The sequence below is a fragment of the Coturnix japonica genome, chromosome Z (assembly GCF_054131305.1).
Source record: "Coturnix japonica strain WE chromosome Z, WE-NBRP24, whole genome shotgun sequence".
NCBI lineage: Eukaryota > Metazoa > Chordata > Aves > Galliformes > Phasianidae > Coturnix > Coturnix japonica.
In genome coordinates, this window is record NC_140702.1 from 27,341,111 (window position 1) to 27,359,683 (window position 18,573).

At 35.1% G+C, this 18,573-nt stretch overlaps 1 protein-coding gene across 1 annotated transcript in view; it reads left to right on the plus strand.

Annotated features, from left to right (window-relative positions):
- ADAMTS19 (ADAM metallopeptidase with thrombospondin type 1 motif 19) overlaps positions 1-18,573 on the plus strand; it is a 112,663-nt gene that overhangs the window by 66,230 nt on the left and 27,860 nt on the right. The window contains exons 10-16 of the mRNA XM_015849403.3: positions 624-774; positions 5,857-5,958; positions 8,619-8,749; positions 10,249-10,418; positions 13,504-13,631; positions 14,205-14,325; positions 15,188-15,268. Of these exons, the coding sequence (XP_015704889.2) occupies positions 624-774; positions 5,857-5,958; positions 8,619-8,749; positions 10,249-10,418; positions 13,504-13,631; positions 14,205-14,325; positions 15,188-15,268 (884 nt within the window). The remainder of the gene's footprint in view (positions 1-623; positions 775-5,856; positions 5,959-8,618; positions 8,750-10,248; positions 10,419-13,503; positions 13,632-14,204; positions 14,326-15,187; positions 15,269-18,573) is intronic.

Here is an 18,573-nt window from a genome sequence, read left to right on the forward strand (position 1 = left end):
CATTCATTTTCCCTCTTATCTCTCAAAATAGAATCTTAAATTCATAGATATACCACCTGGGAATTTTCTTAAAAAAGTTACTCAGTCCTGAAGCCTGCTTTATAATTCTGAAATAGTTAATTGAAATTAAGTTTGAAGTCTGAATTTATACTGAGTCTCAGCAGAAATCATATGTCCATTATCTGATGCATTAAATTGGTTTAGGCATTTTCTTCAGTTACTGAGAAATGTTAAAGTTTTGCCTACTGGCTCAGAAATGGATGCATTTTTAAATATATATATGTTAGAGGATGTGAAAAACAAGCTGCATAACTGTCTGTGCATTACCAATATTCTACTTGTTAAATAGCTAACATTCTTCTACCTAGAATATTCCTGAAATCCCAAGTACTTATGATAATTTTTCTGCAAATATACAAATCAGAACACCATTAACTTCTAACAAGAAAGCAGACATTAATTTATATGGAGTCCTTTCTCTGAATGACAGTTCAATGCATACGGAAAAAAAAAGAAATCATGAGTCCATATTCCTCTAATGTAGAACATCTAATGAATGTATAAGTCAGCATGACAATCAAGCTCTCAGACTGCCCAGCATATGAATCTCTGTATATTGGCAGGTCAAAGGCCAGTAACTGTCTGCTACAGACAAATCCTCAGAGCCTCAATTCTGTGATTATTCCCTCCAAGCTCCCAGGAATGACATACACTGCAGATGAGCAGTGTCAGATTATTTTTGGTCCAACTGCTTCTTTTTGCCAAGAAATGCAGGTAAGGATGGGGATATACCTCAGAAAATCTACATCTACCAACTTATATTTCAGTTATTTCTGTTTATGTGTTTGAGAGAAAGAGAACATAGCACCTTTGAAGCTCAGTTTATGCTGTGCTTTCCTGAGGTTAATGTAAACGTTATCTGTTTATCTTGTAAGGCTTGTTTTGAATCTCAAAGCACATAGAGTCAAGTTCTGCTTTATCAATGGTGTGTTCCTTGTGCTTCAAAAAATTATCGACTATGAAGTCACCTCATTGCAACAAATGGAATATTTACAATTTATTCCACTGGGACCAGATTTCATGTGTAGGTTCTGTTTCATTATGCTTTGGGTACTGAATCTCAGAATAAGAACAGTGGTACTATCTGGGCTTTCTGAATAGATCCTGACCTGCAGCATTATACCCTGTGAGCCCAGGCTGAGCCACGCAGTACCATGGCAGTAGGATTCCCAGTGCAGTTAAATAAGATTTCTGAAGCAAAAAGGAATCTCAGAGCAATATACAGAACACACACACAAAATAGATACTGTCATTTAAGATGAGCTAGAACTAAGACATACAAAGTTTCCAAAAATCCTATGTGGACATGGACTGTGTAACACTGATATTATTTTGTAACTGCAAAATGATGTTTGTAGTCAATTTTTTTTTTTTTGCCATCTTTCTCTTGAAATCTGAGATTGTTACATGGAAATAACAAATATGTTGAATTTACCGAATTCTTGCATTTTCCATATTATGAAGTTAATGCAGAGTTCATCATGTTAACTATGCATATTATTCTGACTGCCATTAGAAAAATCTGTATATGGAAGCTCTTTCACAACTAAAACAGTACTTCTGAAGTTACAGTATTAAGATGTTACAATTATTATTTTATTGAGCATTGGCTACCAGTGAATTTTCCATGAAGTCCAAACTAGGTTCATTTATCACTGCATACAAGCTCCTAATTTGCCAGTAACTGGCAGTTTACTGTGGCTACGGTTGTCCACAAGCCAAGAAATGAGTGAGAAACATTCTCCTTAAAGGTTCGTGTAAACTTCAGTAAATGAGACAGTTTATAGCCTAAGATTTCTTGAATCTGTTGTATTTGGTGAAGGGTTCATGCACTTTGGTATAACTATATAGAAGATAAATTATGAACTAAGTCAGTATTACATTTTTTGTGACTGGGAGCTGGTTTGATCACAGACGTCATGCAGTGTTTTTGTAAAACAATTTCATTTCTTTTTTAAACTGCTATTCAACTAAGAAAACAATTGAATAATAATGAAAATCAGTTTTCTTGAAGATGTCAAAATGATAATATCAGTGGTACATTCAGAATTGTGGTTCTGCTGTGATATACGTTTCTATAAATTCTATTACTGAACAGCACTTCGTAATAATTTACAGTCACCTTACATGGCAGCCTCAGTGAAACACTGCAGATACCAACGATATCCGCTATCTGGAATTCCATTTTGTGATTTAATGGCTAAAGCAAGCAACTGAAAGCACCTTTGAATTCCTACTCTTGTATTTTCTAAGTAAACCTCACTCTTCCATGAGAAGTATCTAGACAGTGTTTCTTTTTATTTTCAGCTTTATTTCAAAGACTTCTTTTTCATACCCTAAGCAAATTTTATAGACCCATAGAAGAGTGTGAGAGGATCTCTGGGTACAAAATTTATGTCATGTCAATGTGCTTATCTTGTAAATGAGCCAAGTTCGCTTTTATGCCCATGATGTCTCACACAGGAATCAATTAGACCTAACATTGTTTTGTATAACAGATAGCGAGATCATGCCCCAGAAGTAGTTCTTGATGATTAAATGTAGAACTTGACAATTGAGTATAATTGTTGAACTATTGAATGCTGGCTTTCAAGATTAAAGTCCAGGATGTGAGTGCTATCTAGTCAGCTCCACTAAAACAATTCCTGTCATAACACAGCTGTGATCTTTTCAAAGAAGTAGGAGACTGGTTATATTTCATGGTAATTTTTAAGACATTTCAGGGAAAGATCACAATGAAAAGAATGAAAGTCATGGAAACATTATAGCCCTGGAGAAATATGCATCCTCGTATCCACCACCACACTGTAAACAATCTTGACTTTGCACATATACAGTTCTGAAATGCTTGTTTTGTATCTGTTCCTTCCTTTCAGCTGGATCTTCTTTCCAGATGCCTATATGATTGGAAAATTATCCCTACTGCGCACGCAGATCTCCCCTGCTCATTTTAAAAGCCCCTGAATGAAAAGAGTTCTGTATTACATTGTGACTTCTATGTTATATTTTATTCAATTTTAGATGTTAAAAACTCACAATTAACTATTAACCTATTCTTTCAGAAAAAAAATAATCATTCATACGTTTGGCATTATCTTATTCTGCATTGTACACACAAAGGAATACTTTACAGATTGTGAATAGTTTAGTAAAATCAGTATAAATTTATCACTTCCAATAACTCTCATTTTCCATTTTAGTCTAATTGTAACTGCTGTTTTACTGTGGTTATGATAGCTGCTAAACCTCTGCGAATGTAACTATCCAGAGTAAGAATGGATAAAGTTTTCTACCTTGAGCAGTAAACTTGTATTTCAGAAGTTTGTGCTCTGATTTCCATTGGTTTTCAAATCAGTTTCAACATGAAGCACTGCAGGTTTGTAGAGAAGATCTTATGGTGTGCACCACTCTAAAATTCACATCTTTTAATAGAATAATTGTTTATGTTTGTTTGTTTTTTCAAGAGAATTAAAGCAGAATATGAAAGTATCTGGAAATTTAAAAAAAGGAAAACATGTATCTGTGTGTGACAATTTTGACTCTGGTTTTTTAAAACCTGAATGACTTCTTCAAACGTAGTCACTGATGAAAGAAGACATGAGGATAGAAAATAATAATAATAATTTAGACAAAAAATTAGCATATATTTTTGTTTCCATGAGGCTGAGTTGTGGCAGCAGTGCAATCAATCATTTCACAGTAGAAGTGGAAATGGTCAGTCCTGAGCATGGGATACTCTGTCTTTTCTACACTAAAAACTATTTCCGAAGTCTGTTTGCTCTCATCTTTTATCTTGATGTGTATTTATAAAAATAATTTTAGAAACATAGATTATCTCTGAAACAAGGACAATAATTACAATATGATATTGAAAAATATTTGTTAAAAAATATTATAATGACAGTAGCTAAATTTTAAGATCACCACAGGCTGACTGTTGTCATGTCAGTTCTGCTTTGAAACAAAACTGTGACTGAATGAACCGGAAGTGAATGTGACTGCTTCAATCCTGAGCCCTCTGCACTCTTTGCCTTAATAAAAATAAAATAAAATAAAATTAAATTAAAAAGAGAAAGAAAGAAAGAAAGAAAGAAAGAAAGAAAGAAAGAAAGAAAGAAAGAAAGAAAGAAAGAAAGAAAGAAAGAAAGAAAGAAAGAAAGAAAGAAAGAAAGAAAGAAAGAAAGAAAGAAAGAAAGAAAGAAAGAAAGAAAGAAAGAAAGAAAGGAAGAAAGAAAGAAAGAAAGAGAAAAAAGATATTACAAACATTTTTACATGCATGTCTCCCACTGCAACCATCCTATCATCTGGTTTTCTTGGTTCAGATACAGTCCTTCATTGTCCATTAATGCACTTATTTTCTGTGCACTAAGACTTTTTTTAGATAGCGTAAGATTTGTCACACAATTTTCATGCATAATATAGAAGAAACAGAGACTCTCAGTAGTTTTACCAAAGAAACAAATCATTTCAGCCTTAAAAAACAAGTCTGTGGGCAACTAGGATTCAAAAATCTCCTGATCTTTATCTTTTATGTGCCCTACAAGCCACCTCCCTCCCATACCTCCTGGATCCTTTATTCCCCGTCTTTAGCTGCCAAGAAATATTGTAAAGGTGTACCTGCAGCTGAAGAAAATAAAATTATCTTGTCCTTAAGCTCACAGCAAACAGAATAAGCATTTTTCTTTCTGTCTCCAAAAATCTCCAAAGATGACAACTGGAATTCCTCTTATTTGCCTTTTCCTTCCCAGCAAAAATATTGCAGCTTGATTTGTCACATTATTTTGTATCATCTTAGTAGATGTCAGATGTTGTTTATTTTTGAGGTATTTTCAGTGTAATGAAGATTATGAATCACTGGAAGTGCATAAGGCATCAGAAGTCATTGTAGTTGTATGAACATTGGACATTAGGACGTCCTAGTGAAACCTCCAATTTTTTTACGATTATGTTCTTATAAACCTTCAGTGACCATAGTCTGTAGTTATACAAAGATTGATTAGATCTCATTTGTATAAATGGATTCATTTTCAAGCCTTGCTTTTTGCTGATAGTGACAGTGCTCCTTTCTCCCTTTCATATAAAATGAAAGAGCACTGAGAAATGTATAGGTGTGACACTGATGGACATATTTACTAGGCATGGTGGTGATGGATTGTGAGCTAGCCTTGATGATCTTACAGGTCTTTTCCAACCTTAATGATTCCATGATTCTAAATAAAATGAGTGAAGATATGGATTAATTTTAAAAATAATTCTCAGTAAGCTCCAAATGTTGTTAAGGAGCACAGCCCTTGCACTCACCTGCTTCTAAAATGGTGCTAAGAGGTTTATTTTTATTCAGGTGCACGGTTTGTTTTCCTGATTTGTGTGCTAGTAAAAGAAGGTAGTATACTCCTTTCAGTATTAGCACTATTGTACCTCTTTCAGTCCTTGCTAGAGCGAATCTGCACACTGACATGTACATAACATGGTGCAAAGTTATTTCTATGTGCTTTGTCACTGCTGCAGTATGCGCAGACCACAACCTCCATGGTTAATCTAGGGCAGTTCTTTTCCCTTTCTGTCAACATGCTAGGTTGGCTTGTAGCATGTGTCAATGATTAATAGAAAGTAAAGCAGAATTAGCCCTTACTGATTTTTGTCTGTGTTTAGCATGACTTTAATTTTAAAATTTTAAATATTTCACTGTCATTAAGCTGGTGACTTTATTATAAGATTATTGAATTATGTGCAGAAAGTAATTTTGCTTAAGAAAGATTTCATACTTTATAGTATATCCATGTATTTGATTTTCAGCATGTCATATGCACTGGTTTGTGGTGTAAGGTGGAAAGTGAGAAGGAATGCAAAACTAAACTGGATCCACCTATGGATGGAACAGACTGTGAGACTGGAAAGGTATGTTTTCCTACAGCAGAAATGATAAAGTATATGTTACACTGAACACCTGACATTCAAGGAAAAAGTTGAATATGTCTTTGCATTTGTTTAAAGTTACTGCTTACCTCAGCTTTAATGAAAACTATAAATATATAATAAAATGAACAGTGTATTTTCTATTATATAATCTGGACATGGTATAAAAAATACGTTTCCATACATACAATGAAATATTTTTAAAAAGGTAGGCAAAGCCACCTGTTTTAATGCTTACCCTGTTTTATTTCAGTCTTGCTTTGTTTTTCTGTCAAGTTTATGATTGGAATGCTATTGTTGCACTGCTTGTTGTGAGCAGAAATATAGGCTTTGAAAGGCAGAAAAATTTCAGCTTTGATTTCCATGTAAAATCAGTTGTAATCTAACTATTTAGGATAAGCTTTGTAAAGAGATACTTACGGTGTCAGTACATCTAAAGGAACAATTAATGTCAGTAGAAATATGATGTCAAGGAGCAATTAATGGTCACCTGAATTCTGACTTGCATTAATTGTTGTCCTTCAGGCAATTTCTTGTTTTAATAATTGCTGTTGTGAGTGAATAGAACTGTAAAGAAGATAAGTAATTAGGTAACAGAGCAGAAGTTTGTATGTGTCTCGGGATTTTCATGATGCCGTACCGACAGCAATCTCCTACTGGAGTGATTTGTTCTTTGAGTCATATTGCAGTCACCAAGGACTATCATCTGTCCTCTAATCCACTGGATGTTTGTGGTCCTGCCTGTGGTAGGGGGATGGAACCTGATGATCCTTCTGGATCATCAACACAAGCAATTCTGTGATTCTAAGAAAAGCAAATCAATCAATCAGCTAAATTTTTCAAGTAGTAACATTTTGCATACTGAAAGAAAAACGAAGTGCTTTTAGTATCTGTAAAAGTCTTATATTTGCTGTGCTCTTTTGGTTCTGACAAGCATCTTCCTGGAGAAGAGAAGGCTCAGGGGAGACCTCATTGCACTCTACAGCTTCCAGAAGGGAGGTTGTGATAAGGAGGGGCTTGGCCTCTTCTCCCGGGCAACAAAGAGGACCTGAGGAAATGGCCTCAAATTGTATCAGATGAGGTTTGGACTGGACATAAGAAGGAACTTTTTCTCTCAGAGAGTGGTCAGGCACTGGAATGGCTGCCCAGGGAGGTGGTAGAGTTGCCATCCTTGGCAGGTTCAAGAGGTGTCTGGATCTGGATTGGGAGCTAGGAGATATGATTTGGTGGTTTGTTGTAGCTACGGTAATGGGAGGATGGTTGGACTAGATGATCTTAGCCTCTCTAGTTTTAAGCTCATTCCAGCTCATTTGTCGTACAAGCCAAGTATTTCTAAGCACTCCTCAAACTCTATGTCAGGAAAATGCAGACTCTAGAGAAAACTCATTTTTGCATATGAATCTGAAGAAATATGATTAAGTATGAGCATGTTCAGTCTGAAATCCCTAAAGCATTACAAAATTTGTAGTTTCTGATTGTGTATCCAATGCAAAATTCAGACATCTCTATAAAGACTTCTCAAATATGGTATAATTATGTCGTCATTGCAATGCTATAATTTGAGGCAAAAAAATAAGGTCAGTTGATCAGCTGGAAACTAGATAAAATTTAAGAGCAGTAGACAAGGTTTTACCATACACAGTACAGATAACAGAATTATATTATAAAGTTAAAATGGTCTTTATTGGTTTTATTATTGACATATTCTTTTTCTTTCAAGATAAGAGTTAAGTGAAAATGTCCTTTTCACTTAAGTAGTTGCACTACTTAGCAACTAAAACAATGGTGTGCTGTCAGTACTGTTTTTATTCTAACACCAAAATATAGCATATCAAACACTATGAAGAATATCAGTTCTGTCCCAGGTCAAACCAGGAAACTATGAAACAGATTTTCAGCTGCTGTAAATTGATTAAGTACTAGTGTTTTGCAGATGTATAATGTTTGGTACAACATATGAATGTAGGCTACAAAGCATAAGACTTGTGATTGGATAGTGAGAAATTGCTGTTATCTTAGGAGATTATACATAAATATGAGATTATTGAGATGGTTGTTGTTGTTCAGCTGACCTTTCCAGCACTAGCCTATAGAGGCTTCCATTCCTCTCTCTTTGTATGCAAGTTGTGAAAAAATCTCATTTCTTCTCCAACTCATGGAATTTCATGTTACAGCTGTCAGTGAACTGTCAGTGACAAAGCAGTTTTCACTAGCTACACCTGTACTAGTGAACCAAACAAGATGAGAGCACAGCCTTAAACACAGTACTGTAATTATCCAGTTCAACAAATGGGCAGACCCTGCAATGTGTTTTGGCTGGACCCAGAAGCATTTTCCTAAGGAGGGCTCAGCCTCAAATGAAGAGGACAGTGTGATCTGGAAACCATTTCTTTTCCAGGGGCACCCTGTGTTGGAAATGAACTTCAGCATGAGCTTGTGGACAAGAGTTGCACATTATACTTGAACAAAGAGCTAGAGGAAGGTCACTAGTACAGGAAAGAAAGCTGTGAAAACAGTAGGAAGAAATACTCCTGACTCATATGAAATCTTTTGAACAAAATATTTGTGTTCTGCTTCATGGAGCAGTGAGTTGTTTTGCATATAGCTTGATTTATTTACCTAAGAGCTGAATTTTTATCTAGTGGTGTAAGGCTGGAGAATGTATCAATCGGACAACTTTGGTGGAACATATGGAGGGGGAGTGGAGCATGTGGAGCACTTGCAGCCGTACTTGCAACACTGGAATCAGCAGTCGACAACGCAAATGCCCTGGGTAAAAAGTTCAGATTTCAATTCTGTATTTCTGAGCAGAATTTAAATCTTTCCAGTACAGAAACTCATTAAGATACTGTTAATTTATGTATAAGTAATGAACACTGAAAAAGTCTTAGGAGAACTAAGTGTTTGGGTTTTTTAATTGCATGTTAACACTATTTTTCCTTTCTTAGTCTTTTCTCAAAGACTTAAGTTATATCACAAATGCGAAAATAAAACTTTTGCTTCTAATCACCTGAAGATTAAAGAGAAAACTAAATCTGTAATTCTTGGCTTGCGGAGTGCCAATACATAATCCTTGTATTTTCACTTTGATAGAGAAAAATTTTCTTCAGTTTCATTTTGAGAGCCATAGAATTACCTTTGACAAAGAGATCTTCTACTGTTGCAGACAGATAGAATACATAGACACAACATTTAGAATGCTTTTGTCTTTTGAAAATGAAAATCCTGTGTCACTGGGGATAAATGAAGCTTATTACTTGGAAGCAGCTCCTATTATCTTTAAATGACAGAACTAGCCCTCGGCTGGGGAAGTTAATCTTCAGTTTAAGTTTTCACACGGAGAACAGTTGTCTGGGATGGTGAGGTTTGGTTGTGGTGTGGTTGGACTAGATGACCTTTGAGGTCTTCTCCAACCTAGGTAATTCTATGATTCTATGATTAACCACTGCCGTTAAATAAAACCAGCATATAGCTATATCATAGTACCCAGATAAAATGTTCTTTCCTTTTGATAACTTACTCTTTTATGGGTCAGTTATATACCAAAAAAAAAAGGAAAAACAGTTGTGGTAACAGAACTCAGTAGATGATGAAACGTAGAGTAAGTAGGTGATTTAGGAAAAAGTTGAGCAAAATGGGGAAATAAAGAATTGAAGACAATATAACAAATTTTAGACAAAAAAAAAAAAAAGAAGAAGAAGAAAAAGAAAAGGAGTGCAGAGGATGGAGGAATTAAGAGGGATGTGTGCACAGACACTCATAAGAAAAACTTGGATATGGCTATGCTAATGAACAATAGTTAACATAGTTCTGAGTTATGCATCAGGAAAAAACTGTTTTGCCTAAACTTTGTAAAACTGCCTAAACTTTGTAACACTGTTAAAAAAAAATAAAAATGGAGAGGTAGTAAATCTCTACTGATGCAGGCATTATATATGTCCTTTTGCTTGCACGCCTGTCTCAGTCCAACAGGAGAAAAATCACCTGAACTATATCAAAACTTTAATGGAGATTCTCTGTGCTGAACATCCCTAATAATCCTAGTGCTTCTTTGGTATCAAGTTATGGTTTAACACCATTACCTATAATGCAGCCACACCAAATACAAGTCAAACATTTTCTGTGACTTCAGTTTATTGTGAGCAATTTCTTAACATTATGTCATCAATAAAGTTGCTATTTAAACTGTTTGTATTTATCTTAAGCAAGTTATGCTGTATGTTTCTAAATATTGCCATCAATAAATCATTGTCTTTATGCTGTCATTTATAGTCTGGGCATTGAAGGTGAGTGTCATGTCCCCATGACACAGTATAGAATATGTGAAAATCCTTCCTGTCCTGCTGGTGTGCCTGCCTTCAGAGACTGGCAGTGCCAGGCTTTCAGTGTCAGATCTTCATATCAGAAGCATGTGCAGCAATGGCAGGCTGTCATTGATGATGGTAAGTCTAAGTTATCTCTCACATTTTCCAAATTGTTATTAAATACTTTCTTTCATAAATAATGATAATTTAAAAGCAAAAGCAAAATGAAAACAAACCAATGAACTAACCAAACACAACAACAACAAAGCAAGCAGAAAGTGTTAAGGACTGATAACAGTTCTTATTTCTTATTAAGAAATAAAGAATTTTTGTAACTACTAGTAGAGTTGTGCCTAGAATGAAAGGGGAATATTGTAAGCATTCAATCACCATTAGTATTTCTCTCAAGACAAATTATCACAAACCATTACAAAGGACAGATTTTGCTGAATCCTGACAAATGCAAAGCTATTATCACAAACCTAGCTGAATGTGTGTCCATCTAAAAGAAGACTTTTTTAAGGCTAAATTATGAGAGTTTATTTAGAAGACCGAAAGTGGCACAATGAAAACTTATCATTCTGTTTTCAGAGTGATTTTCATTTTCAGAGTTGTTGTCATGCATTTGAAAGGTCCTTATCTAGTGACTCTCTCTGGCTGTATTTGACCAAATTTCATTTTAGAACAGAAAAATATGATATATGTCCTAAGGATCATAAGTTTTCAACCTGACTTTCAATAATTCAGTCATCTGATAAAAAATGTCAACACTCTCCCATTTTCCATTGAGAATGGATGACAGTTTTTGTCAAGCATGTTCTGAGAGATCTTGTCTTAAGCTGCCCCCAGGAGGCACAAAACTGGACACCATCTGAAGAATTCCAGTGTTATAAAAATCCATTGCTCTCAAACCATCTTGGACTTCACTAGAACCTAGCTGTGTACAATGTCCAGTGAAGTCACCTATAGTTTGTTGAGGTTGTCTAGTGTTGTTGATAGATGAGATGCTTTCAAGGGTCCAGAGGAACTGGGTAGGTAAAGATGCTAAGTCACTATCTATCTTATTTGAGAAGTCTGTTTATTGTCTTTGTTGGCAGTCTGGACAGTGGGATTGAATTCACCCTCAGGAAGTTTGTGCAAGTTTGTAACACACCAAATTGTGTGTTACAGTGAGCATGTACATGAGGGGAAGGATGCCATCCAGAGGGTATCTCTTGGCATGCTTGAGATGTGGGCCCATGTGAACTTCATGAAGTTCAGCAAAGCCAAGTGCAATGTCCTATTCCTTTGGAGCAACCCAAAGAACTAATAAAAGATGAGAAGGGAGTTGCTTGAGAACAACCCCCAGGAGAAGAACATAAGGGTGTTGGTTGATGAGAAGTTCAATATGAGCTGGTGATGTGTGCTTGCAATCCAGAAAGCCAATTATATCCTGGGGTGCAACAAAAGAAGCATGTCTGGAAGGGCAAGAGAGGTCATTCTCCCCCTTTAATCTCTTGCCACCCCTCCTTGAGTACTTCATTCACCTCTGAAAAACAGGAACCTGTCGGAGCAAGTCCAGAGGTGGGCCATGAGGATAATCTGAGAGCTGAAGAACCTCTTGTGGGCTGAGAGAGCTGGGATTCTTCAGCTTGGAGGGGAAAAGGCTTTGGGGAGACCTCACAATAACCCACCAGTATCTAAAGCAGATCTCCAAGAAAGATGAAAAGGGCATCTTTGTCAGGGAGTGTACTGACAGGACAGGAGGTAATGGGGGGTAAATCTTCATAAGATACTCCTTTGAAGAATTCAGATACATGCAGACCTTGTAGATACCAGGAGACTTTCACCTTATTGTTTAAGCAAAATAGCAGAAATGTGGAGTGTACAAGCTCAGGCAGAGTCTCAGACTTCTGAACTGGAGGTAGCTTGCATCTAACTGGCTTCAGGTATTGCCAAAAAAGATCACATCTGTTTATATTTTTCCCCCAGAGATACACATAGCCATGTCAATTATAGTATGTTAAATGTGCCCAGACTACTTTCTGGTTTGCAAGCAAGCTGGCACAGAAGGCCCGTGTCCATACTTCTCAGCTATCTAATGCTCTGAGAAAGATGGTGACATCCAAACTGCTTTCTGGAAATTGTCTTTTTCAAGCAGCAATTTCTAGTTTAGACCCAGCTAGTGCTAGATGGCACAGGCAAAGAAATGTGCCACAGACTGTTTTACAGTTTAACTGTACAGACAGTAGAGCTCTAGTGCCCTTGAATGTTTCCTGGAACTATTTAATTTACTAATAAAAATGCAGTCCAGGAATCTAAAAGTCAGCATGAAGTCAGAGTGGTGTAGACTGCATCCAAATGAAATCAGTTTCAATTTCAAGATTGACATTATCCTTTCAAGAATCTGCAAAAGATTTGGGAAAGAGTTCTGAGTTAATGCACTTGTGATTAAATATATAAAAAGTTATGTGATTTTGTACTCAGTTGACCACTGAGAGGAGACTTATTTTATTTGTTATTACTTTGGCAGTGATAGAGCAAACTTCATTATTTATAAATGATGACCCTGTGGAATACGTGGCTATATAGGATAAAATTTCTTTTTAATTCTTTTCAAAATGAAAAATGATTTTCAGAGTGCTGAAGAAATGTAGTAGAAAGTTACATGACCTTGGTAGAGATGTTAGGAAAAATATGTTCAGTATTTTGTCTTTTTTTAAAATGTGGACTTTGTAAATCCTTCTATTTTAATTCCCAGGGTGTTTTAGTTACTTGATTTTATTTTACTGTATTTTTTTTTCTTTTTCTCTATGACCTGCATAGTTAGAAAATCTGGGAAGTGTTAACTTACCTTCTTAAGCAATATTTGTGATCTGTCAGAATTTTAGTAGAATGAAAGTATAGATTACAACCAAAATATTCCATCAAATGTAACGTGCATATTCTTAATTGTAACAATGAACATGACAGGAGTATGATGTAAGCCAAGTTTATAGCATGAGTATATTCTAGGTGGAAAGTGAATGAGTTCTACAAACATGAGAAAATGGTAAAAAATGTGTTGGTTTTTTTTTCAACGTTGACTGAGATGACTTCTTCTACTAATGTAGATTCATATTGAAAAGATAAGCATAGATCAACTTTAAAATACTGTTATTATTTTTTTTATTTGTTAACTGACCTTTCTTGACCTTTTTCTTTTTTTTTTTTTTTTTTTTTCCCCTGTTAATTGCTGCTAAAGAAAAGCCATGTGCCTTATTCTGTACACCATCTGGAAAGGATCAACCCATTCTTCTAACAGAAAAGGTGATGGATGGGACTTCCTGTGGCCAGCACGGGTTAGATATCTGTGCAGATGGTAAATGCCAGGTATGAATTACTTCTTTAGAAACTGGATATGTATGCACATGTATGTGGGTGCAAGTATTTGCTATTGATATGTGTCATTTTTCTCATGAATGTTACCAAATGCATGACCAAGACTGACTGTTTCTTTATGCACCATACTAAAATATTTTAAACTCTCTTCACTCATTGGAGCACACCATCTGAAGTAGCTGAAGATTTAGAGGAAGGAATATCAGATATGGCTGATTACAAGGAACTGCAGCACACTGTACAATAAGTATAGCTGATTTCATCTTCTAAAATGAAGTGAAGACACAGCTTTTGACAGGATGGGATGCTATGGGATCTGCATAATTCTGTCAACAGTAGATTTTATATCCAACCAAACCACAGATGATAATTTACAGATAACTAAAACAGAGGGCTTCTTCTGTTCATGGTCTCAAGTGGCTGTGTGCAACAAGTACACACTTAAACACTTCTTTGAACTGGGTTTTAGCTCACCACTTAGTAATCGGAGGGTTGATCACAAAGAAGACATATAGTCCATTTTTTTTTCATGAAAAAAAACAACTTTATTTTCTTCTCCCTCAGAAATTTGGCTGTGATGGTATAATAGGTTCTCTGGCTCGTGAAGATCATTGTGGCGTATGCAATGGAAATGGAAAGTCTTGCAAAGTCATTAAAGGAGATTTTAACCATACCAGAGGAGCAGGTAAGTGTTTATTTAGAAGACTCAGAAATGCGTTAGTTTTGATTACTTTGAGCATTGGAACTGAGATATGCTTTTTTAAAGTAATGCAGTTTCTCATGGTTTTGGATCTAGAATCACAGAATCACAGTGTCATAGAATTACTCAGATTGGAAAAGTACTTCAAGATCATCAAGACCAACTGCAACCTAACCATACTACCATGACTCTAACAATCCACTGCTAAATTGGATTATAGCAAATTGCTAAAGAGTATGTCTTTTCCCACACGGCATGGAACCCATTTTAATGTACCACAGATTATTATATTAACTGTAATAACATACCTCAAAGTCATTCATAATAGCAATTGAACACACTCCAGCAGGGAAGCAGGATATCACAAAATACTTGCCAAAAAAAAAAAAGGGGAAGGGGGGAGGGAGTAGTTGGATTATTATTATTTTATCATTCTTTTTTAATGATATCATATTTGTCTCTAGATGTGGAGTGAAATAAGAGTTCTTTTGCTGTTGCCTGATGTGATAATAGCATTATGTTATTTGGTTTCATCTGACCTAAACCCAGTCTACTCCTTGCTAATTCTCACTATATTTTATTCTACCATATTTTTTTTAATTTATATCACACTATACCTATTATGTATGAGGTGCTGTAGTGCTGTATCATCACTTCTTAATGGCTGTAATGTTTGTGGATTTTTTTAAGACCTTCAGGCCATTGTTCTAGATGTAACTTTCTAAATTTCTAAGACAGAATGGGAGAGAAGAAATAAAAAGAGAAATAAAAAAAGAACTCCCAAGGTGTACAATTCTATAGAACTCTATTTAACTCAATATATTTGGACATTTGGTCCCATGTCTAGGCTATGTGGAAGCTTTGGTGATACCTGCAGGAGCAAGAAGAATCAAAGTTGTAGAAGAAAAACCAGCGCACAGCTATTTAGGTAAGTATCGTGGTTTTAGCTGTAAACATTCTGTAATGCAGTATGCACACACACACACACAAATAAAATTAAAAAATAAAAATGGGTTACAGAGTAGAATCCAATTTAAGCTGCTGGAAATGTGATCCCTGTTTTTCATAGGTCAGAGGGTAGGCAATCAAAATGAGATGTGAACTTGTGATCTTGGAGTTGCAATGATGATACTAAATTGATTAGTAAAAACACAGTCCACATCAATAGCACCACTGTATAAATGTTCTGTGGAAGCTAATCTTCAGATAAGTTCTTCCTGATTCCCTCAGATATCCTCTTTATCTGAGGTGTATCAATATATACCACAGTAATAGGAATTCTATGATCCCGGGGGAAAATTTTAAAGTATAACATGCAATTGCATTTACTGAACAGATGAATGCCTGATGGTATGTCCTGTTTCTTATGCCTTCTGGAGGATTTATTCACAGATTTGAAAAAAGTATGGTTTCTGTTTTCTGTTGTGACATAGCCAAATATTAGATATTCCTCGACATAATAAGTTATGTGAGAAAATACATTCTGTTTCTTTCCTCAGTAGGAATATACAATCAAAAATATTTCTGTAATAATTTCTATTAAGGAGTATGAATTATTTGTAATACTAAAGAGATGGAAACAAGTATTTCTTTAACTTGGGAATATTTCCTGAGCCATAGACTCATTTATTTTAGAATTAGAATCTCTAAAAAAGAATGTTGAGATATATTTTTAAGAAATGAACTTGCAGTGGTAATCTTGTGAATTTAAAACTATTTTGTTGTGAGACTTGGTTCACTGTCACTTACTTGGAAAGTTTTATCACAATTACAGGTATAGACACATAGTTTCAAGCTTGATTTAGTTTCCAAAGGTCTAAGATTATGGCTCTTCTGCTGCTACATTTTCCTTCATATTTGGCAACTATTTATTTATTCATTTATTTTAAGTTGTTCAAGTAGAAAGGAAGTTTATTTTCTTTTTTCAGGTAATAAATTTTGAGATTACAGCACTCACATGACAATTGTAAAATGGCACGTCAGGTCCAGATCGATAATGAATAACTAAGAATACTTAATTGTATTTAACTATACAGATAATTTGTAATCTAAACCTGAAATTTTTCAGTGGCATTTAGAAATGTTACTGTCTTTTTACTTATCCAGAATTAGTAAATAGAAGTTTGTTTTGTTCAAACTGTGCTTAAACCCAATTAAAATTTTAAGTGAGCTTTTACATTGCCAAAGCAGAAGACAACATGAAAAGTGATGTGAATCAGCTCTTCCTTCACAGTCAATAAAACTGTGCACTGCAGTGGTATGGACTGTCCTAATATCATTTTCAAAATATGAGTGAAGATTGATACTAACATGGAATTATACTCTATATTTTCTGTTCAGCACATGCAAATAAGTTATCTATAAAAATAAATACTAATAGTGTATTTAGTGTGCCTCCAATTTCTCTGTGGAAAAAATAAATAAATAAATAAATAATCCCCTTTTCCATGTAGAGTACCCACTTAATTAAGTACTCCCCTACTTTTATATCTAACACCAAAAGAATATGTGTTGTGGTTCTGTTTCATGGTAGTTCTGTGAAATGAAAGTGGTAAAGAAAGTGCAATAAGGTTAGCAAAGCTATGAATGAAAATATGTAAAAATGGGTATGTCAGGAATCAGTTTCTCAGTTACAGGAGTCTTGGAAATAAGTTCACTGCACATGTGAATGTTGCCACACAGGAAACAAAAGTAGCACTTTCTAATGTTAATCATAGGCTAGCATGTCCAATGGTAACAAAACAGGCATGATACTTTTTCTGATCTCAGCTTCCTCCTATAATAATAACAAAGACTTTAACAAAAGGATTTCCTGGATACTAATAATCAGTTGGGTTTTATTAATCTCAGTAGTGCTGAAGTGTTATCAGTTACTTTTAGCAATATGGATGAGGCCTATAAATTGACTGCCAATTCTTGCTAAAACAGAAAAGAACCTTGTAAAGAAATACTTTAATATAAAATTAAAATAATCTAGTTATTAAAAGCAGGTGAGGCCTTATGCCAAATTACATGTTACTCTTAATTTTAGTGGAACCATATATAAAGTCAAGATGAAATTTTGTACTCCTAGAGTTGACAAGTTGAAATTTTCTGTTCTTTGATTTTTGAGTATCATTGTTCTTTAAATGACTTGAAGGTATCACATGATAACCTTAATGCGAGTCAAAAAGTGACTTCCCTGATGAAAGATATCAGTGAAAGCATTCTGGTTTAGAAATTAGATTCAAATATTTTTTATATTTGCTGGTTTTCTTGACAAAATCAGGTTCAGCCAAAGTGACATTGTTTTGCTTCTTTTGTGAAAAGCATGTCTAAATGTTGGTGAAAACAAAACACAACCAAAACCAAACCAAACCAAAACAAACAAACAAACAAAACCAACAACAAAAACCAAACAAACAAACAAAAAACAGACAAACAAAAACCACCCCAAATTCATGACTTTCAAAGATGCCTGCTTCCCTCTTCTTACTTGGCACACTGCTTCTTCTGGTAGATTTTCCTCATCACAATTTTTTTATTGTTTGTCTTTTTCATCATGGATATATTACTCAATATGTTTTGTAGCCTGAGAGGCAATACACTTGTGTGCTGAATATTCCTTCTATATTGCTTTACTCTGTACAGGAGATCCTCCTTTATCAAGAGCTGAGTAGAGTACAGAGTACATGTGTGGCATGGATTAAAATTCAGTGAACTAGCTTGCAATAAGAGGTGTGATAGATTCAGATGTAGAAGCTGGACTACCTGAATCCAAGCCTAAATTTTAGACATGATAACACTCATTCTTTCTTTATTTAACCCCAGGGACACCAATGTGGAAGCTGAGAGCAGAAAATGCAGGAACTGACATATTTCTGTGTTCTGGAACTGAGATTTCAAGTCTTCTGAACACATCTGTGTGCTGTGGCACATAACATTGCTTTTAAAGACACAGAAAACAGTGCAAGGTCTACTGCTCTCAAGGGAGAAACTCTGCTCTGTCTGAGCAGCATTACTCAATGGATGCCAGCACTGTCAGTTACATTTGTGTTGTTTCTACACTAGAAACAGTATTGGCGTCTAGAGTTCTAAAACTAAATAGAACTCAATTACCACTAGTAATAGAATGTTTAATCCTGAAACACCAATTTTTAGATCTTGTAAAATGGTTTGTTACTTTTAGCACAAGGCATTAATGGATTTTATAATCTTAACATTTATTACACAGCACTGTAGTAGTTCACATCA